The sequence below is a fragment of the Pieris rapae genome, chromosome 4, assembly GCF_905147795.1.
Source record: "Pieris rapae chromosome 4, ilPieRapa1.1, whole genome shotgun sequence".
In the NCBI taxonomy this organism is placed as follows: Eukaryota; Metazoa; Arthropoda; class Insecta; order Lepidoptera; family Pieridae; genus Pieris; species Pieris rapae.
Window position 1 is genome coordinate 6,023,313 of NC_059512.1, and position 25,941 is coordinate 6,049,253.

At 34.2% G+C, this 25,941-nt stretch overlaps 3 protein-coding genes and 1 long non-coding RNA gene across 6 annotated transcripts; 3 read left to right on the forward strand and 1 right to left on the reverse strand.

The window, feature by feature from the left end:
• Nucleotides 1-3,240: 3,240 nt before the first annotated feature.
• LOC123689131 lies at nt 3,241-5,140 on the forward strand. Of its 2 annotated transcripts, XR_006750179.1 has the most exons (5): nt 3,241-3,331; nt 4,087-4,193; nt 4,459-4,574; nt 4,651-4,893; nt 4,981-5,140. It is a non-coding gene; the product is annotated as an uncharacterized LOC123689131 (long non-coding RNA). The 2 variants fall into 2 exon arrangements; XR_006750178.1 differs by lacking the exon at nt 3,241-3,331 and having other exon boundaries at nt 4,006-4,193; nt 4,651-4,796.
• A 550-nt stretch (nt 5,141-5,690) lies between these two features.
• LOC111001278 (lipase 1-like) lies at nt 5,691-7,257 on the forward strand. Its single transcript, XM_022271130.2, has one exon. The coding sequence runs from the start codon at nt 5,929-5,931 to the stop codon at nt 7,099-7,101; it is 1,173 nt and encodes a 390-aa protein (XP_022126822.2). The 5' UTR covers nt 5,691-5,928; the 3' UTR covers nt 7,102-7,257.
• A 533-nt stretch (nt 7,258-7,790) lies between these two features.
• LOC111001273 (cationic amino acid transporter 2) lies at nt 7,791-25,796 on the forward strand. Of its 2 annotated transcripts, none has more exons than XM_022271125.2 (13): nt 7,791-8,198; nt 8,733-8,981; nt 12,812-12,940; nt 13,713-13,868; nt 14,674-14,778; nt 15,265-15,551; nt 16,097-16,194; nt 16,978-17,117; nt 17,738-17,840; nt 18,118-18,266; nt 18,933-19,099; nt 19,290-19,398; nt 23,898-25,796. In XM_022271125.2, exons 1-13 carry the CDS (start codon nt 8,105-8,107, stop codon nt 24,035-24,037), a joined length of 1,926 nt encoding a protein of 641 aa, XP_022126817.2. In that variant the 5' UTR covers nt 7,791-8,104; the 3' UTR covers nt 24,038-25,796. The 2 variants fall into 2 exon arrangements, with proteins under 2 accessions (XP_022126817.2, XP_022126818.2); XM_022271126.2 differs by lacking the exon at nt 7,791-8,198 and adding an exon at nt 8,528-8,617.
• On the reverse strand, nt 22,024-23,484 carry LOC111001276 (lipase 1-like). Its single transcript, XM_022271128.2, has one exon. The coding sequence runs from the start codon at nt 23,449-23,451 to the stop codon at nt 22,276-22,278; it is 1,176 nt and encodes a 391-aa protein (XP_022126820.2). The 5' UTR covers nt 23,452-23,484; the 3' UTR covers nt 22,024-22,275.
• Nucleotides 25,797-25,941: the final 145 nt, after the last annotated feature.

Consider the following 25,941-nt stretch of genomic DNA (forward strand, 5'->3'; position numbering starts at 1 on the left):
GGCTATAAAATAGTACTTAATTTTATTTATATAAAAGTTTAGTCTTTTAACAATAATTTCAGTAGCGGAGAGTATGAGAAAGTAAACCTGCTAAAGTCTTAAAATATTTGTGTGATTATTCCGCGTAGCAACATTTTACATATATTGACGTAGACTTATTTTATACGTTATTTTAGTATTAATTAACGATACAACATAACGATTATTAATTTTTAATTATATTATTGAGCATTGGATTGTTGAAATTGTTTATAAAAGGACTAGCACTATAATTTATATAATATGACCAAGTAAAACCTACTCATGTCTCTTTCTTACAAAATACTATTGTTTTAACGTTATAAGACTAAATGAAGTGCTTTTTTACGTTTAGTTCCAATATTCAAGATTACGTAATTACGACTCGTAGTTTGGATATGAAACAGGGCGTTATACATATAGGTACTTACAAAAAATTCAAAAACATCCCCCGACTGAAATTTAGATTTATAAATCATAATATAATAAACATCACACTTATTATGAAATGTGCTTAGTTATGTATGAAATTTATACGTTAAATAATAAATGATCATACAGTTTAAATAATTATCGTGAACAACAGGCCGTATATACAACGTGGATGAACGATTTGTCACCATGGTTACGTTTTCCTGTGTAATGGTAACCATGGTAACAAATCAGTGCCATCCACGTTTTGTACAGTCAGTGTTTACCTTAGTTAACTGTATGTGTATTATAGTAAGTATTTATTTTTTGAAGCTAGGTTATTAATTTGATTTTTTATAGTGATGTTAAACGTGATATTTTTGTAATTTGTTATTGTATATTTCAATTAATTTAACATATGATTATTTACATACTGTAACAGTTGATAAATGTGTTCTTAAAAGCGTACAAACTGATGAATAATAAAAATAACTGTTTATTATAATTGTTTGAAATATTTCCAAATATTTGTCGTGATACGGAAGTGCCTTACACGGTGCCATCGGTATGTAACATATTAAATGTAATTACAGTTTGTATCTGTATTTATTTATAACAATAAATCCCCATCCTAAGATCGAACATTCAAACTAAGTCCGTGTACAATTTTATTATATGTGCGCAATTAAATTGCTTGTATAAGGGAAAGTATTGTGAGGAAATTTGCATGTTTTAAACAAAAGAATCATGTGTGTCCAATCACTTTGTATTTAAAGGAAAATTATGAGGAATAGCAATCTGTTGCTGAAGCCAATAAAGTAAAAAATAAACACTTGATACTCTAATTTATTAAATGCAACAGTCTCAAGGTATAGTTCAAAAACTTTTTGCTAGAATTTTTTCCCCTTGGTAGCATAATACTGTAAAGTTTATAAATCCAAAAGATACAACGTAGACCCGAGGCAATCTCGCAGCTCAATTAACGAATTTGCTCCAAAAAGGTAAGATGAGTCTTGTCTAAATCATAGCTACAGGGACCCCAATCGTGAAATACAATCCTTCGTCTATTTTCAGTCTTAATAAGGTAATGTAAACACGTGAACCAAGTTATATTTTGTAATGTATTAGTTGCCCGATATATTTTCTTAAAATATCTCGCCCGATCCGGAAGAATTAATCGAAAAGCCAAATTGGTATAGCGTGATAATTACTATGCGAATGGATTCCCTGGGGAGTCCCAGGTAATTATGAGGGTCCGTATAAACAAAGAATACGATAAGTAATACCAAACCAAATCTGAAACAGCAATAAAAATAAATACGTTCTTAATATACAACAAAATTAATGAGTCTTTTCAGTTAGATGTTTCAATCAGAGATTCCAATTAAGTTTACGCTAGCTTAGCGTTTGTAAAGCGAGAAACATTTCGAATCGCGCAGAGAATTCTAGATTATTCTAACCAATGTGGAATCTCGTCTATTTAACTACCAACAGATTTGTGGCTGCGCAAATATTTTCTAATTAACAGTGAATAACGCTGTTAATTAAGTCTTATAAGCAGTCAAACGAACAGGCCCGCAATAAGCCGAGGCGACCCTCAAAGCTTGTTTAATGTTTACCCACTGTTCCACGCTACAGATGCAGATGCTATCGTAATACAAACTTTTCGATCGTTTTTTTTATATTAATCCATCTCCTCTGTAGTTCTGTGACTTCCAACCAAGTGACAGTGATCCGTTATTTTATCGTATTTCGATATACATAGTTATTTCAATAGACTTGGCAAAACCTGTATAAAACCTCTATATTGAAGTGCAAAATCAATCAATAATGAGCAGCCTTATCAGACATCACATCATAATTATATTTTAAATACAGAATTGCACACAGGCGGTTTTTTCGGCAAATGCCATGGGCTCTTAACCAGTCTCTGACATAACCAAAACATATAATAAATAAGAACACATGAAAGAGTAACCAAAGAGTGATGCAACACGAAAAAGATTGATTTAATTTCTTTTCTGTCTGTTTCCTCACGCACCTCCTGAGCTATGAAACTATACCTACTACCGTATTTTTTGCAACATTCACCAAGCGATAAATCTTAGATCAGAGCATCATAATTTCCAAACAGTTATTGATATTTAAAAATATTTCAAGATATAATACAAAAATATCCTTTTATTGCGTTTCACCATTAAACATCCATGCACAGTCAGTAAACACAAAGAACTTTCGGGATAACTCTGTATACCTAGCAAGTGTCAAGGATTTGTCTAAAAGGATCGGATTAATTAAATTGCAGTACCGTCAGACTTAGAAAAATGGCATATTTGTCTAAGTCAGACTCTACTATTTTTACAGTTATAAACAAAAGCTACTCATAACCCACTTTGAATGTAAAAAAAATTGCTCTTGCTTTGGAAGATTTAAAACAGAGTTATTCCCGTGTATTTTTCTAATAGATGAATTATATTGACTTGTTTTACTTGCAAACGCTAACCATCGGATTAATAATCTTGAACTCTATTTGGTCTTAGTTAGGGACCAATATGTTTAAGTTTCGTATATTTTGGACATTGTCTTAATTTCGCCGCATTATTTTGAAGACGCGGTCCATAGTTTTTTTATTTTATATATGCTATATACTTGTTAAACAAAACAGCACCAACAAATAATATTATTTACTTTAATTAGCAATTAATATTTAAAGTAAATAATATTATTTACATTAAATGTACCTGGAGTATATTAAATGTTTGATGTGAAAATATAAGTTTTATATTTACTTGTACTTGTCGAATCAAATGTTGGGCGCCGCCCGCCCACCACTCTGAATATAAACCGTTGGGCGGGAAGTGTTGAGTTCAGTCTGTAAGGTGCCTGCGTTACGTCTACTTAGGTAAGTGAAAACTCATATTTAGTTTTGACAATATCTTTGATGGAATTTTATGGTAAGTAATAAGTTATTTCTGTTTTTTTTTACTTATAAACTGGTGAAGTGTTTTCCTATTTTAAAGCTTTATTATAGAGGTGCTTAATTAATCTACTTAGTAGCTAGATTATATGACTCATCCCTGAGGTTGTAGGTTTGAATCCCGGCTGTGCGCTAATGGTAATTTCTATGTGCATATTTAACACTCGCTCCTACGTTGAAGGAAATCATCGTGAGGAAATCGGCGTGCTTTGGTCCCAAAAATTCGACGGCGTAGGTCGGGCACAGAAGGTTAATCACCTTCTTGCCTATTAGAAAAACAAATGTATTGAAACAGATAAATTACTCTGAGGTCAAGACTAATTGATATAGCTATGTAGAGTGTAGGTATAACTTTGTGTTATATATTCATGATGAATATTGTATCGGAGATAAAGCTCAGAATTCGAACAATAGTCCGCTATGCATAATAGAATGCAATCTCGCCCGGACTGTATACAAAATCTATTGTAAATCTATGATAGGAGCGTTACTACTAAGCAATACTTAATGAAATGTTGCTCTAATATTAATTATCCAATGAAAATTATTATAATAATTATTACATAAATGAAAGTAGGTAATAATAATAATAAACACTCACAAAACCCATAGAACGGGAGTTAGGAAAATTTTATTTAAGTATGAATAATGTAGCTTAATTTTTGACATATTTTAAGCAGAGTTTACTGATCGAACCATGAAGTCTACATTTCTCCTCCTGTTTGTATCCATTTCGTCCGGACTCTTGGTTAATGACAGCGGAGAGGAACCACTGTTGAGAAATGAGGTATTATGGTACCCTACTCTAAGTTAATACACAATGTTATTTTAGTCGACAGGTATTCCATTCATAAATTAACTGCATTATTTATTAACTCTTATAATCTCAGAACCAATCCATTATAACAAGTAAGGATTATTCACTGATTGCTTTTTATTTTTCCTAGGCGTAATTTAATTATTTTCCTTTTATACGAATTACTGTACCTATATAAATGATAGTAATAAATGTAATAAGCTAGTATAAATAATATCTGTTACTACTTTTTCAGTTAATGAATTCCGGATTCCCATCAGATAATAATTACATAACATCTAATGAGATGCTGTGGGCAGATGAACGTCCCTTCTATCGGCTATTAAAATTCCACAAGAATAACACAACTGAGTAAGAATGTTTAATTTTGTTGAGGTGTCATAGAATTTTACATTTAGTAGGTAGCTAATTTTGATGGTGTATTTAGGCAGGACTTAAATACGAAGAACACTCCAGAGACAAAGGCTCTCAAAAGTTCCGAGATAAAAAGATCGAAAAGCAATAAGCTAACGGATAACGGTTACAATTTGACACATAATTCCGCGAGGAAGTGGTACTTAAAGAAAGGAAAAGGTATTACCTCCACATGCTATACAAACTTTTTAGTTCGTTTATCCATAGACCGTAAACCACCGATTTTGGATTTTTTTTCGTTAGTCATGAGTAATGGGTAATTATGTCATATTATTTGATTATAATTCACGTTTATACACCAAGACAAATATGTAATAATGTTTATTTCTAATTATTGTTATAGGAATTCCGACACTGTGTTTTTTTAAGATTTGCTCGTTCAAAACGATACAGTGGTAGAAGATTTTCGAGCCTGAACCACGTACGCCTAAAACAAATGGAAATCTTGTAAATTAATTAAAAAAGCTTACTCAAATAAACTAGATCTGAGATTTTTCAGCAAATATGCTTTTTAATGCTCATATAGTTTATCGATGATGTTATAATGAATAAAAAGATTTAAGCTATTATTGTTTTTTATTTCTCAATCCCTTATCACTTTTACAGTATAAAATGTTCGTCATTGTAAGAACAACTTCATTACAAATACGCAGTGTATTAACTACTAATAATAACTTTGGAGTTTTTTTAACAAATTTGTCACCTTATTTACCAAGTACCAAGTACAAGTAACTGCAACCTTTGTACAAAAATTTGATGCCTGATTAGTTAAAGGGTAATTTAAGAAAGCAGATATTTACCTGTTTGGCTTTCGATTACATTATTACATATACCTATCGCTAATTTAAGATATAAGAATGTTTATAAGAATACTTGTAGCTCATTTAGCAAATTTTTAAATCTGGATTTAACAACATTGGAAGTCGTACCTTTTTCTAGTTACAGCCCCAAACTTCTATAAACCTAATCAACTTATCAACTATTTTGATCTTATTCTTTTGTGGCTAGAGTGGCACAAATGTGATATTTTAAAAAGGAAGCTAAAGTTATTGTAATTACAATTTAATTACGCGTGAGTTATATGAATAAACTCTTAAGAAATAAACCTTGTAAACATTTAAAATATTTTGTGTAACAAATTATTCAACATGGAAGGCCAAGCAAAATCCTCATCCAAGGTTTGCTGAGTTAACTCGTGTAGTGTAATCAAACCAGTTGTAACTTATTAATTATAGTTTAAGGTAGCTGTGTCATTGTATCAATTCCTTACCGAGTGATCATACAATTTAAAATGATTCTTATCATATGTTTACTTAAAATATTGGTGATACAATTAGTGTGGAGAAGTGATGTAACTGCAGCAAGATCTACCAGAGCAAATTACTCGGCGCTCGCCAGAGGATTGGGTTTTGATACCGAAGAATACGATATAGTGACAAATGACGGATATATATTGACGTTATTTCGGATTCCTGGTGAAAAGAAGCCTGTTTTATTAGTGCATGGATTGTTCGATTCAGCTGATACATTTATTATCCGAGGAAACGGGTCCCTTGTTGCTGCTCTTGCGCATGAGGGTTACGATGTCTGGTCTGCCAATGTCAGAGGCGGAAGATATTCCAGAAGACATATCAAATTAAATCCGGACACAGATAGCCATTATTGGAACTTTAGTTTCCATGAAATAGGCTACTATGATCTTCCGGCAATGATTGATTTTATCTTAGGCAGAACTGGAGAGACCAGCCTTAGTGCTATTGGACACTCTCAAGGCAACAGCGTATTTTATGTTCTTGGCTCTACCAAACCTGAGTATAATAAAAAAGTGAGCGTAATGATTGCATTATCGCCAGTATGTTACTTCAATTATTCAATGCCTCCTGCGTCCATGTTATTAGAATCCGTACCTTATCTATCTAATATTTTATTGGAGTCTGGTATAGAAGAGGTTTTTGGTGATAACACAATACTGAGAGTCTTAATGGATGAAATCTGTGGTTGTAAAAAGTGTTACAATTTATGCGCTCGTGGAGTATTCTTTCCGCTCGCCGGTAATGATGCCGAAGAGTTGGAAGTAGAATTTTTTCCCACAGTCATAGAACACTATCCCACTGGCACATCGAGAAAAAATATTATTCACCTTGCGCAGGGATATTTAAATGACTTCAGTTTTTACGATTATGGATCTAAGAACATAGAAATCTACCAACAAACGTCCCCTCCACTTTATGACTTGGAAAAAGTTAGTATGAAAATTGTACTTCTTGCTGGGAGAAATGATGCACTGGCGTCAGTTAAAGATGTTGAACTATTGCGGGATCGTCTTTCAAATGTTGAATACTACTTGTTAAATAACAGGAGGCTAAATCATTTAGATTTCATATGGGGTCGAAATATGAATAAATACCTGTTTCCTTATATTTTCGATGCACTAACTAAAAACAATAAGCAAAGTATTATGTGAGTTTGAGTGAAATTTGATTGAGATAAAGAAGACATGGTGACTAAAGAACTTGATCTAAGTTTAAAAAAAATATACGTTCTACTACTTTTGTATTATTTGCACGGGGATGATGATTTATTTATTTAGAAAACGGCATAGGTACCTACATATTTCTACGCGGAGGGATTTGGGAGGGAGGGAAGGAAGGAGGGAACGAGTGTAACTTTGTTGTTTTAATGAGTGTTTTACAACATTGTCATGTGTTAAATATATTTTTTGTGTATATTGTATTTAAATTCAGCGGAAAATCTTTTTCGCCAAAACTTGACCTTGTACTATGACTGAACTTCATAAGAATATTTTTCCCATAAAACATTAGAAAATAAATAACGAAATCTCAATATATTTATTGCTTTTATTTGATTTACAGTAGTAGTAGATAGTATCAAGGTTCTACGTAAACAATGTTTTACTATATCGTAAATGAATTCTAATGGATAGGATATAAAATGATAGACAAGTCTCGTAATAAGCTGTGACTAGGTAAAATTTTGGATAATGTATATTTTACATTATTTTGTAAGATTATATTGAATGGCTTAGGAGTTTCGTAAGAAAGGTACAAGTCAACTTAATTTCTTTGCAATATTTTTAAATTTTGTTTTAGCAGAACCATATAGGTACTGACAAAAACAGTTAATAACGCTATAGAAGTATAGAGAATAGATATAGACAGTAGACAATTTGATTGACACCAATGTTGATCCATTTCCGCTGACACCTTGAAATTTGAAATGTGTTTGAAATTAAATAATCAGGACTCAAATGATGCAAGAAATTGTTTAAGTGAAATACGATGATACTTATATTTTTTTTATTACGTACGTCTTGATCTTCACTGCATAGGTATCATTAATGCTTAACACAACTGCGGTGTTAAACCTTGTTAATTTTTAAAATTTAAAATTCGAGTAATTTGTGTATATTGTACGTGTAAGAAGAGGTTATATGCGGTGGCATAATAATGAGTTTTCCTGAGGAAAATGGTTATACTAATACTCGAAATGCACGTGGAGATTCCAGGAATGGTCTTTCTATCAAACAAGCATATAGTACCGGTAAGATAAATACACGTATCTACTAAATTCTAAATTAACAGGCGACGACTTTCCAATTGAATTCTAATTCTAAAAAAAACATAATATTACTTTCTATGTTTCTACCTGACCTTACCTTTCTGTCTAGAAGTTATTAAATAATTTTTTTGGAACAAATCCTTACCTTACAAAATTTGCATTATCAACTGTTGTTACAAATATATTTTAATTTGCAATATCTTTAGCTATTAATGTATTGATAAGTAAAACAGGATTATATTTAAATTAGTAATGAAAATGGCCCATGCCGATTCGAGACATATCAATTGATATTGTAAAATTGTTGATCAGACCAATTGAAAAGTTATTGAACCAAATCAATTGATGTGTTCGCCTGCTGTGGTTGTATTCAGTGATGTGGGTGGTGATTTTATTTCTAGGTAAAAGTAATTTTATTATTGATGCAACTTGCTGAGTTACCAGGCCTGTTAAAACATAGCTTATGGTCTTGGTTAACCACAATTGGCTAGATTTTCTTCAAAAAATCATTTTTAGGTGGTCTGAAAGCTGGGGCGGTCAGATTCCTGGGACTGGCATACCGTGTGCTGTCTCGACGCAAGGCAGCAGAGGAGGGAGTAGCTCGTCTAGCAAGAGTACTTTCAGCTTTGGACCTGACTGCACTGGGAGTGGGTAGTACACTTGGAGTAGGAGTTTATGTATTAGCTGGAGATGTTGCCAAAAATTATGCTGGTCCAGCTGTGGTCTTGTCATTCTTGTTAGCAGCTGTTGCAAGTGTTTTTGCAGGTATGTTCTATTTCTTTTACTAAAAGCGCTTCTAAACGGGCTATGTTTTGCTGCAATTGATGGCTGCACTATTGGCAATTAATTGTCCGGCCATCACAAAAATGTTTTAATGCAGATGATGGCCGAGCAATCGATGGCCGGGCCATGTGTTGCAATATGTCAGCAATAGTATGGCCCATGATGCAGACTCCTAAACGGGCCACACATGCCGGCAACAATGGCTGATGAAATCACACTTGTCGCAGCAGCTTATATTAATTTTAAAAGAACAGAAAAAGAAGAGATTGAGGATTCGACCTTACTTAAATAGGCGTGAAACTGTAGACAATTTGAGTCTAGCAGTAATAATAAATAGCCTTGATAATAAATTATTCAAGAACTTGGCTAGAATTTCAAAAGGTGACTTTGACTTTCTCTTAAACAAAATTGGACCAAAAATAAAAAGAAATGATACAAACATGAGAACAGTAATACCTGTTTCATCGCCATCACGAGATTTGCGATAAATCTACGGTTTTTAGCAACAGGAGATTCATTTAAAAGTTTTATGTAACTGTTCCGAGTGTTAGATTTCAACTTTTATTCCAGAGGTGTGAACAGCTAATATAGAAGGATCAAAATAATACATCAAGGTAAGTTTACATAGGTTTATTAAATATGTTACTCATAGGTAGTAACTATTATGTACTTTTTAAATTTAATAATAATAGGTATCTAGTAGCAGTATATTTGTTTTTATTTTCGCCAGCATCGCGTATAATATTATTTTGAGCCTTTTAGTACGTGGTTTTGGAGTAGTATCGACGGCTTCCAAAGTGTCGGTTGTTTCTGATTCTACGACTTCACGTGGGTCAGCACTGATGTGTAGTTTCAGTCGCCTGTTAATGCATAAAATTGTTAGTATATCTTTAAGCCTTTCAGATGCCGTCAGGAGTAACAGAATGGAAACAAGTTGCAAAAGATTTCGAGGGAAGAAGTTCAATTTATCAATCGATATGATACATACGTAATACAGAGATATGTACATTTATAATGACTAAAATACTTTATTAAAGATACTTACGTTAGAAGTTTTCATTTTCACTATGTAATCCTATATTCGTGGTATTTTGAGTAAAGAGAAACGATATCGCATCTTAAGCAAACCACTTTACTGTTTTACCGCCAGCACTACCACTCTTCTTCTTTTTCTCCTCATTATTTGCGTAAGTTTCTTCTTCTAGGCTTCTGAATTTTTTGTAATCCTCGTTACTTGTTATGCCAAACTTTTCAGCGATTTCATTCCATGCATCTTTTTTAGCATTTCTATCTTTGTATGTGCCGGTTTTTATATCCCACAACTCGGGGTGCAAATGTATTTCTTTAATAAAACCAGTAATTGTCTTGTTAGACCAGTTACCATTTTTACGTAGTTGTCAAAATGCAGCTGATCGCAAAACACAGAATATAGCAACAGGCACACTTCACTCATAGCAAACTTCATGTCGCGTAGAAAAGGATACACTATGCCATAACAAAGAGAGTGACTGAAACAGCAATAGAACTGGCTGTGCAATATTGCAGTTGAATTCGATAGCCTAGCGATCGTTCGGCAACCCATCGGGGCAATATCGGCCATAAGTGGCTACACAAAACATGTTTGGCTATATGGCCGGGACATTACTGCAATATTGCATAGTGTGGCTGACATTGTTTGCAATGTTGCCGGGCCATGTGTTGCAGCCATCAATTGCAGCAAAACATGGCCCGTTTAGAAGCGCCATAACAGTTTAAATATAATGGAATAAAAGGCTATGTAAATGAAATTGACACTGACCTTGCAAGTCAATGATGAATTTTCTGTGTTGACCTCAATGATTTGATTGCCATCAAAATACTTTTATAAAACTAATAATATTTGAATTTGACAGTTATGAAAGTCTTATATTGGCGCTTCTAAATGGGCCATGTTTTGCTGCAATTGATGGCTGCAACACATGGCCCGGCAACATTGCAAACAATGTCAGCCACACTATGCAATATTGCAGTAATGTCCCGGCCATATAGCCAAACATGTTTTGTGTAGCCACTTATGGCCGATATTGCCCCGATGGGTTGCCGAACGATCGCTAGGCTATCGAATTCAACTGCAATATTGCACAGCCAGTTCTATTGCTGTTTCAGTCACTCTCTTTGTTATGGCATAGTGTATCCTTTTCTACGCGACATGAAGTTTGCTATGAGTGAAGTGTGCCTGTTGCTATATTCTGTGTTTTGCGATCAGCTGCAACTGCATTTTGACAACTACGTAAAAATGGTAACTGGTCTAACAAGACAATTACTGATTTTATTAAAGAAATACATTTGCACCCCGAGTTGTGGGATATAAAAACCGGCACATACAAAGATAGAAATGCTAAAAAAGATGCATGGAATGAAATCGCTGAAAAGTTTGGCATAACAAGTAACGAGGATTACAAAAAATTCAGAAGCCTAGAAGAAGAAACTTACGCAAATAATGAGGAGAAAAAGAAGAAGAGTGGTAGTGCTGGCGGTAAAACAGTAAAGTGGTTTGCTTAAGATGCGATATCGTTTCTCTTTACTCAAAATACCACGAATATAGGATTACATAGTGAAAATGAAAACTTCTAACGTAAGTATCTTTAATAAAGTATTTTAGTCATTATAAATGTACATATCTCTGTATTACGTATGTATCATATCGATTGATAAATTGAACTTCTTCCCTCGAAATCTTTTGCAACTTGTTTCCATTCTGTTACTCCTGACGGCATCTGAAAGGCTTAAAGATATACTAACAATTTTATGCATTAACAGGCGACTGAAACTACACATCAGTGCTGACCCACGTGAAGTCGTAGAATCAGAAACAACCGACACTTTGGAAGCCGTCAATACTACTCCAAAACCCCGTACTAAAAGGCGAAAATAAAAACGAATATGCTGCTACTAGATACCTATTATTATTAAATTTAAAAAGTACATAATAGTTACTACCTATTAGTAACATATTTAATAAACCTATGTTAACTTACCTTGATGTATTATTTTAATCCTTCTATAATAGCTGTACACACCTCTGGAATAAAAGTTGAAATCTAACACTCAGGTACATAAAACTTTTAAATGAATCTCCTGTTGCCAAAAACCGTAGAGTTATCGCAAATCTCGTGATGGCGATGAAACAGGTATTGCTGTATGAGAACAGCATTTCTTCTCTTTGTATCATTTCTTTTTATTTTTGGTCCAATTTTGTTTAAGAGAAAGTCAAAGCCGCCTTTTGAAATTCTAGCCAAGTTCTTGAATAATTTATTATCAAGGCTTATTACTGCTAGACTCAAATTGTCTACAGTTTCACGCCTATTTAAATAAGGTCGAATCCTCAATCTCTTCTTTTTCTGTTCTTTTAAAATTAATATAAGCTGCTGCGACAAGTGTGATTTCATCAGCCATTGTTGCCGGCATGTGTGGCCCGTTTAGGAGTCTGCATCATGGGCCATACTATTGCTGACATATTGCAACACATGGCCCGGCCATAGATTGCTCGGCCATCATCTGCATTAAAACATTTTTGTGATGGCCGGACAATTAATTGCCAATAGTGCAGCCATCAATTGCAGCAAAACATGGCCCGTTTAGAAGCCCCTTATGATAAATGAATTGGCCATTCTTCTTAATATTGATTGAACATGATAAGAAAACATAATTAAGAGAAAGAATACAAACATACCTTGTTCATATTATTAGCTGACTAGATAGACGCTCTATCTTATTAGTACATAAAGTCTTAGTCTGTTCATAAGATAAAAGAAGCCTTTTATTTATTTTAGGTCTGTGTTATGCTGAGTTTGGTGCTCGTGTTCCAAAAGCAGGGTCAGCATATGTGTATAGTTATGTTTGTGTTGGAGAGTTTATCGCCTTTATTATTGGATGGAATCTCATACTTGAGTATATAATAGGTATGTTATTAGTAAGTATAATACGTTATTGATATTCTATAATCGCTGACTAGGCAAATATTATTTTGCCTAGAAGATTATTACTATTTAAAATCAATTGTACTTTATAACAACAGAGTTTAATCAGACCTATCAAATTTACATATGTATAAAACAATTTTAGAGGATTTTTAGTACAAATACTGTGTGTGACAAGACTATGTATATATACATTTTAATTAAAATCTGTATTTATCCAAGCTGTCATAGTAGAAATTACGATGACTTATGGGTTGCCAAATACATAAGAAATAAAATAATGAATCAGTGCATCCTAATTGTCCTGGGTAGAACAAAAGACCATGCGGCTTCCTACCGACTAAGTAGACTGACGACATTATCAAGGAGGTTGTCTCCCACTTGATAAGTGTAAGGCCATTTCAGGAAAATGGAGCTGGTCTACATCCAGAAATAAAACCAAATAAAGAGGCTGATAGTGATGATGACCCTAATAGACTTATAGTGTACATAAATATAATAGATTATAATTTTATAAGATTAGGCGATTAAAAAGAGTAGCGGAGAGTTTATTGCCAGTTCTTCTTCTTCTTTTCGGTTCTACGCCCTTGATTTGAGAACTGGCAGTAAATGTAAAATTAGAATCATTTCATGAATATTTCTTTTTTTTAACGAGTGAGTGTACATTATGTTACCTATATGAATAAATGATTTTTGTTTGTTTGTTATGTAATATCAATAAGCTGGTCAGTGATAATACACTTTATTTTACTAGGTGCCGCCTCTGTAACCAAGGCATTGAGCGAGTATCTGGATTCACTGTTAAACAAGGCAATATCCAGTCGCTTACTTGAATGGATGCCTATGGATTCACCACATCTGGCCAAATATCCTGATATTTTCGCCTTTACTGTCATAATGATTTTTTCTGGTAAGAAAGCAATTATTTTTAGTACTTTGAATTTAATGATACAGAAATTGTGTGTTTGATCACTGGCAAAATTATAACTTGGGTTAATCTATTTATATATTAGCAAAATGGATACAACAAACATTAAATCCCCTGAATGCCCTATATGGGGCACAATTATTTTAAACACAACCCTTCTATACAAATATTTCCTAACCTTATCCTATCCTGATCAATCGTGACCTGTGTAATTCTTGAATATCCTGTTCGTTTTGTAAATTCTCTATTTTCTTGAATTTGTAAGATTAGTTTTAGTTAGTTATTATAATATATATAGTTACTAATATATTAAGGATCTATATTTTAATATAAATTTATTTTGTTTTTTATATAACTTCTGCACTTCTTGCACCCATCATTTTTCTTTATTTATTTCTATTCTTACTAGGGTTGCCTGGAAGAGATCGCTTGTTAGCGATAAGGCCGCCCGTTGCATCCCTTGTAATTTATATATACTGTGTTATTTGTATTTCTTTAGCAACGAAGTGTAAATAAATAAATAAATAAAATAATTCAAATTAATAAGAAGTTTTGACTTTAATATCCTAAAGCTGACCAGGCAACATTTATTGCTAGTTTTGCTATTCCATTCTATGCCTTGATTTGAGAACTAAAAGTAAATGTAAAATTAGAAGCATTTAATATATACTTAAGTGTATATCGTGTAAATTTTCTTAGAAATCTCCGATTTTAATATATATAATGAAAATATTGTCAATAACCAACATAACTCATATTATGTTTACAACTAATGTATATATTTCAGTATCGCTCGCGTTTGGAGTAAAAGAGTCGACAAAGTTCAACAACTTCTGTACGGGCGTGAATTTATGTGTTGTGCTGTTTGTCATAATATCGGGCTCATTCAAAGGTATATTTGACATATCCACTTTTAGCAGAATAATTTTATTATCGTTAATTAATTTAAAAAGTATATATATTCATAAAATTATCCATAATTTATCTTAAAACGAAATTTTGGAATTGTGCGATATACCTAACCTTAAGTGACCATTTATTCTATTAGTGACATTGGTTTAATTTAGGTTAAATAATAAATACTTAAAAGTTATTTATTTCGAAAAACTCACTTGGCTTAAAAGTAATGAATTACAAAATGTTTTAAATATATAAGGTACCAAAAATGTTTAGTAATATTTATTATTCTCTTTATCTTATATATTTATCAGAAGAACACATTTGTTTTTATGTAGGTGACGATTTCAAATAAGAATAAAATCATTCGGTTGTGGTTTCTGAAAACGGGATAATTTCGGTTTAGAAAAAGGGACTGTCCCATACAAAACGAGACGTTTGGTCACGTTAGAAATACCCCAACTAGCCTTTACAATTTCAGCTGATACGAAAAACTGGCGTATACCAGCAGAAGACGTCCCTAAAGGTGGTGGACGGGACTTCGGTAGCGGCGGCTTCGCCCCTTACGGGATCGCTGGGATAATCCGGGGCGCGGCTGTCTGCTTCTATGGCTTTATTGGCTTCGATTGCGTAGCAACGGCCGGCGAAGAAGCGCGTAGACCCCAGAAAAGCATTCCCTTTGCTGTGGTCGCTTCGTTGTTAGTTGTGTTTCTTGCCTACTGCGGTGTGTCTTGCGTCCTCACACTTGTCTTGCCTTACTATATGCAGGTAAATACAGTTTGAACAGTATGTAAAATCGAACTTTTAAAAAGAGCATCTACGGTAATTGTTCAATTTGAGAATGGTTCCATGGGCGTATATGGAACTAAATGAAAGTGAAAATTATACCGAATATATGTGGAGCTGATATTATGTGAACGTATATATATGTACATACAACTTATACTTACAAACGTTGTGTAAAAGAAAAAAATTGGCGATTAAAAAGAGTGGCGGAGAGTTTATTGCCAGTTTCTCATTGTTCTACGCCCTTGATTTGAGAACTAGCAGTAATTGTAAAATTAGAAGCAGTCAATGTTTCTTTTTTTTACGTTCATAGTGTACATTATGTACCTACATGCATAAATGTTTTTGGAATTTTATACGAATATTTTACAAAACTATTTTAAGCACATCATTAGCTATATATTTTTACATGAGATTTTAAATTAATTTAATAGTAGCTACGATTTTGTTGCCAATTCAATGTTAAGTTGTCGTTTGAATTGTACTATTTTCATTTCTTTTGTTTATGGTATATACATGTTTTGCAGGACGAAAAGGCACCGTTCCCATTCGTGTTCGATCAATTAGGGTGGAGTTGGGCTAAATATGCCGTCAGCGTTGGTGCCGTTTGCGCTCTTTGCTCAAGGTACTTACTATTTCCTTGATAATTTTTATAGTATTTTTAATGGCTTTAATTTGTGCCAACTTAGCACAAGCCAGTGTCGTGTAGATGGAGAAGGCACGAAGGAGATTGATCGATGAAAATAATAATTGTGGCCCAAAAAAATAGTTTAAATTCCATTCTTAGTTTAAAGACAGCACAGACAACACAATTATAAGTAATAACATGATTAAATACTACTTCCTATTTATGAATAATTAAAGTTACAGTTTAATTTTATTACTTGCTATATATTTACATAGAAATCTGCAATATGGACTAAACACAAACATTTAACACTTAAAAGACGGGGAACTTTAGGGGGAAGAACATCATACAGAGGATAGATCATCCAAGCCACACTCTACAATTTCCTTGATAATTTTTATAGTATAACAATGACAGCTTCAAATGGCTTACCTACTTGACAACTGTCATTTGGATAAACTTGACATCAAGGTTTTTAAATATTACATCGACACTAAGAAGGAAGGATTTATAAAAATATTGAAATTTTATTTAATTTGCGAGGCACCCTATATGACACAAGATTAGTGCAGAAACAATAAAGCTGGGTCTGTCAATGTAACCATGGGTTACCGCCACCACTAGTACTATAACTTCCTAAAGAGAGCGAAAAGCGTCAATAACATATTAATTTCGATGTTTTAATGCACTGATCGCTAACTTGGGAATAAGAAAAATCTAATTTATAGTCTATCGAGTGACCGTCATATTGCGATTGTATTATGTATTTCAACATTGCAGTCTTTTGGGTTCGGTGTTTCCTCTGCCGCGTATTATTTACGCGATGTCAGCGGACGGCCTGCTGTTCCGTTTCATGGGAGGAGTTAGCGAGAAGTTCCATACACCGATTGTTGGTACAGTTGTCGCGGGGCTTTTTACAGGTACATATTGAAACGAATAAGGAGTGTTCGAACCCCGGCTGTGCACTAATGAGCTTTTCTATGTGCGTTATTGTCATAGATAGCGTGTATCAGGCAAAGAAGAGTTGGTTACCAACTTGCCTGTAGAAAAACAAATCATCACGAAACAAATAGACCATTACTTATAGTTCTCGCGGGCAATGTTTTTTTTAAATAAATATTATATTTCGACAATCGATTATATAATCGGTTTTAGAGAAAGAATTGTTGGGTGCCTATCTCGAACCTAATTTGCTGTTTTGCTTTCAATCATATTTTTTTGTAACACTTATGTTTACTTCAATTGTCATACTTAGTACTATGTATGATGTGGTAAACCTTAATAAATAGATAAATAAAATAAATGCAATATATGAATTCTTTGTCATTGAAAGGCAACTCATAATGGAAACTACCCATGTTTTTGAAGTGATTCCCGCTTTCCATCACCATTGCTTTTATAACGGACATCATAAAGCTGCTTTATAAAGCTTTGTAAATAAATACTCAATATGGATTTTGGATATTTACGAAATTTATATTTTTACTTGTATAAAACCACGTAAGTATAATTTTTAATTGAAGATGAAATGACGTTGCAGGCACGCTGGCGATGTTATTCGAGTTGGAGCAGTTAATCCATATGATGTCCATCGGGACTCTGCTAGCCTACTCCATGGTCGCCTCTTGTGTGCTTTTACTCAGGTATAGAGAACGTATTTTTTATTTCTGTTTGATTATTAAGTTTTGGAGTGAATTAAGTTCGGTGGCGGTTGTTGTCAAATACTGGATTTAGTAACTCAAAATATGAGCAAGAAAAGCATTCCACTTTTTAAACCCCATTAATATAGGCAAAGGCCATACAAAAAATACCTTTGCCGATAGCATCCAATACAAGGGTATTGGATCTTATATATCTTACATTTTATCTCACATGAGTTTTTCAAACATTTAACTCATAAATATCATTATTGGTTGGTAGATATGAGCGTACACAGAGTACGCGCACTGCGAGTGAAACAACACGTATGAGTCTGCGAGGATGCGTACGTCAAGTGTTCAACGTAGACGGCCTGACCACGCCCACGCAGCTCAGTGCCACGACTGTCAACGTACTCGTCACTTTATACGGTACATTTTACTTTTTTAATAAATGGCATTAAGGGTTATTCTTTGATAATGTTTGGTGTAAACTTGTTAATATTGTTAAGATATTTATGAAGACGCCTTACTTTCAAATAGTCGCATTTCTGCGTCTGTTTCATTCTAGACTAGTTTTATTCATATTTTTGATTTCTCTGTATAAGACGTGTTGTGATGCCCTTGATGGTATAAGAAAATTATTATACTCACATAATACAATACTAATTGAATAGGGGTACACCATCGAACAAGTTTTAATATTCCTCGCTTTAAATTAAAGTTTAAATTGATGTATAGATATGTATTATATACTATTATCTTTTTGTGTTTACAAACTCGAAGCTTGTGAATTTGTCTTACATAACATTACATCTTAGTTGAATTGTTATATATTTGCTAGGTTGACGGTAAATTTATTAGATTAACGAACGAAACAAAAATCTTGCTAATAATAATAGTAATAATTTTTATATTTAAAGTTTAAACATATGGTTTGCATATTCTGTCACACTGTTTGTCTGTAAAAAAGGTAGAATAGAAGTTACAATTAGATATCAACAATTACATATCTTTAAAATATATTATTACGTTATCAAATTAATATTAATTAGAATAATATATCAGTACATTCGACTAACTATCATACATGACTAGGCGTATGGTGTTTCCTGATGATGGGCAGCATCAGTGGACACGGGGACGCGATCCTGTCAGGCGCTCCAGGCCCGCTGGCGGCGATGGTGGTGGGATCTTTGCTGGTGCTCACCACCCTGTACGCTATCTCACGGCAACCCGTTTCAGACAAGAAACTCGCTTTCTCGGTAAGTTTTATTACTAAATATATATATTTTTGGTGTTTTATTGGCTGATTATAAAAAGGCACGGTTATATATAAAAGTATCTTAGGATTGCATTTATTCGCATTATGTATACAACACGTTTTCTGCAAAGATTTGTATATTTCTTGTAAACTTATGTATTTGTTTGAATGCCTTCATGTTATCTTCACAGGTTCCTCTGGTACCGTGGTTGCCTGGTCTCAGTATTCTCATCAACGTCTACTTAATGCTGAACCTCGACTATATGACGTGGATTCGATTCTCCGTCTGGCTAGCAGCTGGTCAGTATCTCTTTATATTTAAACTAATTATTTAGAAAAATTTAAAGTTATATGGTATATACTTTGAGTATTTTCAGAATGTAGGGAATCAAATATTTGTCCATATTCTTTCCCCACGTGAAGTCGATGTGGTTCATCTCTTTGTATTCAAGCAGAGAGAATTGGACTATGTTCCTCAAAGCGTCTTTCAAAACCTCAACATCCTTTTGTCTGGCCAGTTTGTCGTTTTGTCCACATAGCAGTGCTATAGACATGGTAACTTTGCTTAAGTCATAATCTGGAGGCTCTACACATCCATACACTTCAAAATTCCCGTCTCCATAATCGAACTGTGAAAACCTTCCACGTTTACGTAATTGAGCAAAGTGGTTGAGGGTTTTCAAAGAAATACTCATAGGGAAATTCATGCGAGTCACTTTATAGTGGAAATCGTAATCATATTCTAACAAATCGTAGCCGGCTATAGGAAACACAAATCCAAACGAACACAAGAAGTATCCCAAGAGGGGCAACGAACATATCCCTTTGTATATAATCCCCGTTAAGGAACTTCCGAATACTTCGTACTGCTGCAAACTCCTCCCAATAGATATTAAATCTGATGAAACGTCGATTAAAAGTGACAAAGGAGGTCCTACATTTCTTAAGAAAGCAATAGGCGCTAAGGCGATCAACAAATTGACTCTATCGTTGTACTCTGGTCTAAGAGACGACATTACGTAAAATATGGTATTGCCTTGTGAAAATCCTATCGCATTGAGCTTGTTTGTGCCAGTTCTTGATAACACGAAATCTATGATTGCTGGAAGATCATAAAGTCCGTGCTCGTGGAAGCTGAAGTTCCAGTATGCGGATGCGTCGTTCACAGCATCTAAGTACACGTGTCGCCGAGAGTAGAGGTTACCCCGACAGTTTCCCAGCCACACATCGTATCCTAAATTTGCTAGAGTGATGCCTAACGAGTTGTTACCTCTGATGATCCAGGAATCACTAGAGTCCATTATACCATGCATCAGTAACAGAGGCAGACCCCTATATCCGGGCAGGTGAAAGATTCCCAAGATGTATCCATCTTCAGTGATGACGTGGTACTCTTCGGCGGGGTGACCATACTGTATTGCTAAATATGGCGTGTTCGTTACTTCCTCACTCAACGCGGGTAACACGCCTAGTGCTATGGTGAATAATATAATGATTTTGATAGCCATAATTATTGAAGATAATAATAATGTCTGGATTCACATGGAGATTTGTTTTTATATAAAAACGAAAAAGCGTTAACATTATACGATTGTTTTATTCAATAAAATACGACTCGACAATATAATTAAAAACAAATGAATATATTTTTTTAGATATAATAATGTTTAAAATCGTATCGCGTCCGCAAGATATACATTGAATGAAATCGATATTTAATTATTATTTAATGTATATAATTATGTCAACAAATTAAGAATATCATAAAGATTTTAATATTTATGATAAACCTAGGGCGTTTAAAATATATGGATACAAGTAATCGTACATAGTTCTGCCCCACATGAAGTCAAGGTGGTTGGCTTGGGTCCGCGGTAGCACCACAAACTGCTTAACATTTGGGAGCTGATATCGTAGAGCCACTGCATTCTTGATTGTCGCCAGGTTGTCTCCCCGCCCTACCATCATGACTACAGGGCTCCGTACGTTCGTCAAATTGTAATTTGGAGGACTAGAAGCATTATAAACTGCCATATTTTTAAGTGGACCGTAATCGTACTGTGCAAATCTGCCAGTTCTTCCGACTTGGCCGTAGTGTATCAGATTCTTTCTAGATGACCCAACCGGAAAATAATAATTGGTGATGCGATAGAAAGGAGGTTCTAGCTGATCTGGATCGTATCCGGATATTGGGAAAGCGTATCCATAAGCGCATGCCGCGTAGCTTAATTCGGGATTCGTACACAATTCTCTCAATTCTACCGTTAGCTTGCTGTTGTATCCAAAGAATTCATACATTCCTAGATTCTTCAATATAACATTTATCTCAGGTGAAAATGCAATTGAATACAACAGAGGTGATTGAACTTTGTTTAAGTAAACTATCGGCGCGAGATAAATTGTCAAATTAATTTTAGCATTATATTCGGGTCTGGTGCTCGTGAGTACTGCAAACATAGTAGTCCCTTGCGAATAACTGATGGCATTTATTTGTAATGAGTTGGTTTTGTTCAACACTGTGTCGATAGTAGTCGCCAAGTCGTAGTAGCCGTGCTCGTGGAAGGAGAAATCCCAAAATTCTTTATCTATTTCCGGGTTCAAGTGGACATGTCTTCTGGAGTAAATGTTTCCCCTAACATTTGCAAACCAGAGATCCTGGTTTAATTTTGCTAGTACAGAGGGTAGCGACGTGTGCCCACGTAGGAGCCAACTGTCTGCTGCTAGCTCTATCCCGTGCACAAGAAGAGTGGGGGGTTTTAGTAGACCAGGGATGCGGTATATACCGAGAATGTAGCCATCTTCAGTGACCACGTCGTATTCTTCAACAGGAAGCCCCAACAAAACCGCGAGCTCGGTAAAGTTCAAGCGATCACCTCTCTCGTCGATGGCGGTTATCACAGATTCTTTTAAAAATACACTTTTGCTATTTATCAAAATAATGAAAGTAATTGTTTGAAATACATTTATAACTTCAAAATAAAATATTTTCATATTTTAGGTAAAGCGTAAATGAACCGTGTAATATCAAAGCCACACTAAACTGCCTTATCATGATAACTATGTATTTAATGTTTATTTCTGTACATAAATTAGGAATTATATCAAACGTGTACTCGATAGAACTGAATTTATGATTTGAAAAAAATATAATAGTATTTTTAGTGCCCGTTTATTATGTCAGTAATTATTATTTTCTAATGCGTCGAAAATAATGGGGAACAATATCAGTTTTGTATGCTCTCCCCAAGTGAAATCCAAATGATTGAACCGTTTCTGAGCAGGGACGATATATTTAACCACATTAGGGAGGTTTTTCCGCAATCGGTTAACGTTTTTGAGTGGTGCTAGCTTATCGTTTTCACCGGCTATCAAGATAATCCTCATCGAAACTACGCTCAGGTTGTAACTTGGTGGGCGTGTGCGGTTGTAATACCTTACATTATCATCGCCGTAATCAAACGGTCCGAAACTTTTTCTTTTAAAAATTTGCGAGTAATGCAACAAGGTCTTCCTTGGAAATCCCGCCGGAAAGTGTCCGAATATTATCGGATTGAATTCTGAACCTATCTCCTGGTTGTCAAAACCTACGAGTGGAAAAAGCAGACTATTCATACAGATTTCGTATCCTATATGAGGCTGGGAGCAAATCAATTTTACAAGCTTTTGCTGTAGTATTGTTTCACCGAACAGCTCATGTATATTGAATGCTAGCAGAATATTGTTTATGATCTCTGCATTCTTACCTAGCCATGCCACGGGTTTGTGATGATTATGAAAATATGCTATTGGAGCGAGGGCTATTAAGACATTTATTTTACTGTTGTATTGCGGTCGGTTAGATCCGAGCACGTAGAAGACCGTGTTCCCTGCTGAGTGGCCAATAGCATTAAGTTTCTTAGCACCAGTAACTTGGAGAATGAAATCTATAATAGCCGATAAGTCGTATATTCCAAAATGGTCCAAATCGATATCCCAAAAGGCCGCATCTTTATCGGGGTTTAAGTATTTATGTTTTCTTGAATATCTGTTGCCCCTAAGATTACTCATCCACACGTCGTATTTAGCGTTAGCCAAACTAATGCCTAGTGAGTCGTTTCCTCTAAGGATCCAAGTAGCAGAAGAATCCAGTGTGCCGTGTTGAAGTAGGATAGGTATGTCGCGACTTCCAGGAAAGCGATGTAGAGTCAAAATGTATCCATCTTCAGTATTGACTTGGTATTCTTGGGGAGGATGTCCGTACTTTGTTGCCAATTCTTGGAAGCTTAGTCTCCCGTTTGTTCGTGTATCGCATGGGACAACTACAGGCAAGAAAGCGTAGCACAAAAAAAATACCTCAGTTTTAAATACACCCATTTTTTATATTTGGAACATTAAATATATATTTAGCTGCACTTATTAAATAAACTTTAGCCTATCAAAGTTTTAGCTAAAATGGCTCAAAATCTGTGATAATTTAAACAAAAATGTTGAACATACGTAGTATATTGTTGGCCTTGTGAACGTGTTCCTATACTCAATGTCAAAGTGATTTTAAAACAAGTTCATTCGTTTTCTTCACCTAGATACTTAAAACCTAAATGCCAGTGAACGTAAGTTATGACATAGTCTTATCACTGCGAATATTACATAACCTATCAAATCAAGGCTAATAAAGGGATGCAAAGATCTATTTAATTTGTCATAGCTATCGCACTTAATTAATTTAATCCTTACAACTTACAAATTCGTTCGCTTATCAAATATTTGTATATTACATAGGAAAAAATTAATTACAATTATGAATATTTAATACTTGACAGGTCTTCTAATCTACCTCACATATGGAGCATGGCACAGCGCTGAGCGGCGACGCTCGCCCGATGTTCAATTGGCTGAACTGCACAATGACAGCCACACGGCGCTGTTGGAGCACGGTGGAGCTGCTCACGCCCTTGGATGACCTTCAACGGACCAGGCTGACCCTACTAGTCCAACCAGTCCTACCGGTACCATCATCTCTTTTATATCAAGCGTTTAGTGTACTCCTATTAATATTGTCAAGGAAGACACTTAAGACTTAAAGGTATGGTCAGCAAAATTTATAAAAAAGTCGTAATTACTACCTACTTTTCCGCTGATATAACATTTTATACCAGTGTATGCGACATTTGAATAAGCATTTGTATTTTGTTAGCAAGTAGTTTAGGAATATTTAGTATAAATGTAAGCATTTCTTTTTATTAGGACAATCTATGTTAACCATTAAGAGGCTTTGTTACAATATTGTATATATTTATACAATATTATATATTGGCTTTGTTATATGTACAATCATAAAAATCTTGACTCAATCTAAATGATTGTGCAGAGATGAGTGCAGTGCATGTTAAAATTTTGTTTAACGCCAGTAATGGTGGACAAATATTGTGAAAGTTAAAAAATACTTAATCAAATCACATTATTTTTAACTTAAAACATTTTTTAACGCAACTGTAATCTCGTAATTACCGCAACGTAGCAACAACGAGTCACTTAAAGCGGTTGTGGAAATAAATAAATTTGTAAATATTTCTAAACTTGTACTCGTGTATACAAAGTACTATTATTATTTGTATATAATTTCCGTGTATCCGTGTTTCCGTGTAGTGACGAATTATTGTTGATTTAATTTATCATAATTAAATTGGACGTTTTAAGAGTGACACAAATGTTTATGTAAAACAAATTTAAATTTTTTCCGTCGTTCTACAATTAAGCGATTCGTAAGGGAATTTCTGCCACGCACCACCACGATGTGGAACCAGCTACCCACTGAAGTATTTTCGAACCAATTCGACTTAGGGACCTTCAAGAAAAGAGCGAACCGATTCTTAATAAGCCGGCAGCGCACTTGCGAGCCTTCTGGCTGTGCGAGTGTCCATGGGCGGCGGTGTCATTTAACATCAGGTGAGCCTCCTACTCGTTTGCCTCCTGTAACTTAAAAAAATTGCAGCTGGTGGTTGCAGAAATATTTTACCATAATTCGTTTAGTTTGTCAAACTTATGGAAGAGATGGAACACCAAAAGTATGAAATGCATTGTCGAATCTCATTAACCGTTGCTTGTATTTTGCCAAAGTATTGTTTATAGTGTAAGAGGAAACAAAGACCGCGTTTTGTCATTTCATAGCATATTGTTGTTTGTATTTTTAATTTTTAAGATAGGTTTTCCAACGTTTTACTGCCAATAATTTGACATTAACCAAATATTTAAAGAAAAACACTTTTTTAACGGATTGAAGTTATGTATTATTGTAAACTTATAATTATTTAAACATTATTTTAAATTTATCCGACGTTCCGCGTGTTTTACAGCGTGCGTGGTCACGGTGGCTGAAGACAAAATGTGTTGAATGTCAAATAATTATCACAGCTGTAGAAAATGTTGTATTATTATCTGTATTTATTTCGTTAAAATTTGGAGTTGGTAAAATCCAATCCAATCTTCAATCCGTTAAAAAAGTGTTTTTCTTTACATGCGTAAAAGTTATGTTAATAAAAGACAATACTATTAACTAAATGTTTTTTATTGATTGTATTACGTGTACTTAGAAGTGTCATCTTCAGTATTATTCGATCTGGCTGTGAGACAGCGGTAGTGTGTTAGTTAAGTTTTTATTTCATTTTGTTAAATCGTTTAGAACGCTTGTTGTTCAGCTTATTAAATTGTCTTAAAATATTTTATTTTGTTTTAATTCAACCTCTTTTAATCAACAAAAAATAAAGCTGCCGTATCAGAAATAAAAGTTACTTTTTAATTATTTTATTTGAGTGATGTATTATTTTATAATTATTAAGTCCATCGTTTATAGAAAGACACAATTAA

Coding starts and splice junctions, on each gene's coding strand:
- LOC111001278 (XM_022271130.2), top strand. CDS start 5,929: ATGATTCTTATCATATGTTTACTTAAAATATTGGTGATACAATTAGTG.
- LOC111001273 (XM_022271125.2), top strand. CDS start 8,105: ATGAGTTTTCCTGAGGAAAATGGTTATACTAATACTCGAAATGCACGT. Junction 15,552..16,096: donor TCTTGCCTTACTATATGCAG/GTAAATACAGTT, acceptor CATGTTTTGCAG/GACGAAAAGGCACCGTTCCC. Junction 19,399..23,897: donor CTCCGTCTGGCTAGCAGCTG/GTCAGTATCTCT, acceptor AATACTTGACAG/GTCTTCTAATCTACCTCACA.
- LOC111001276 (XM_022271128.2), bottom strand. CDS start 23,451: ATGGGTGTATTTAAAACTGAGGTATTTTTTTTGTGCTACGCTTTCTTG.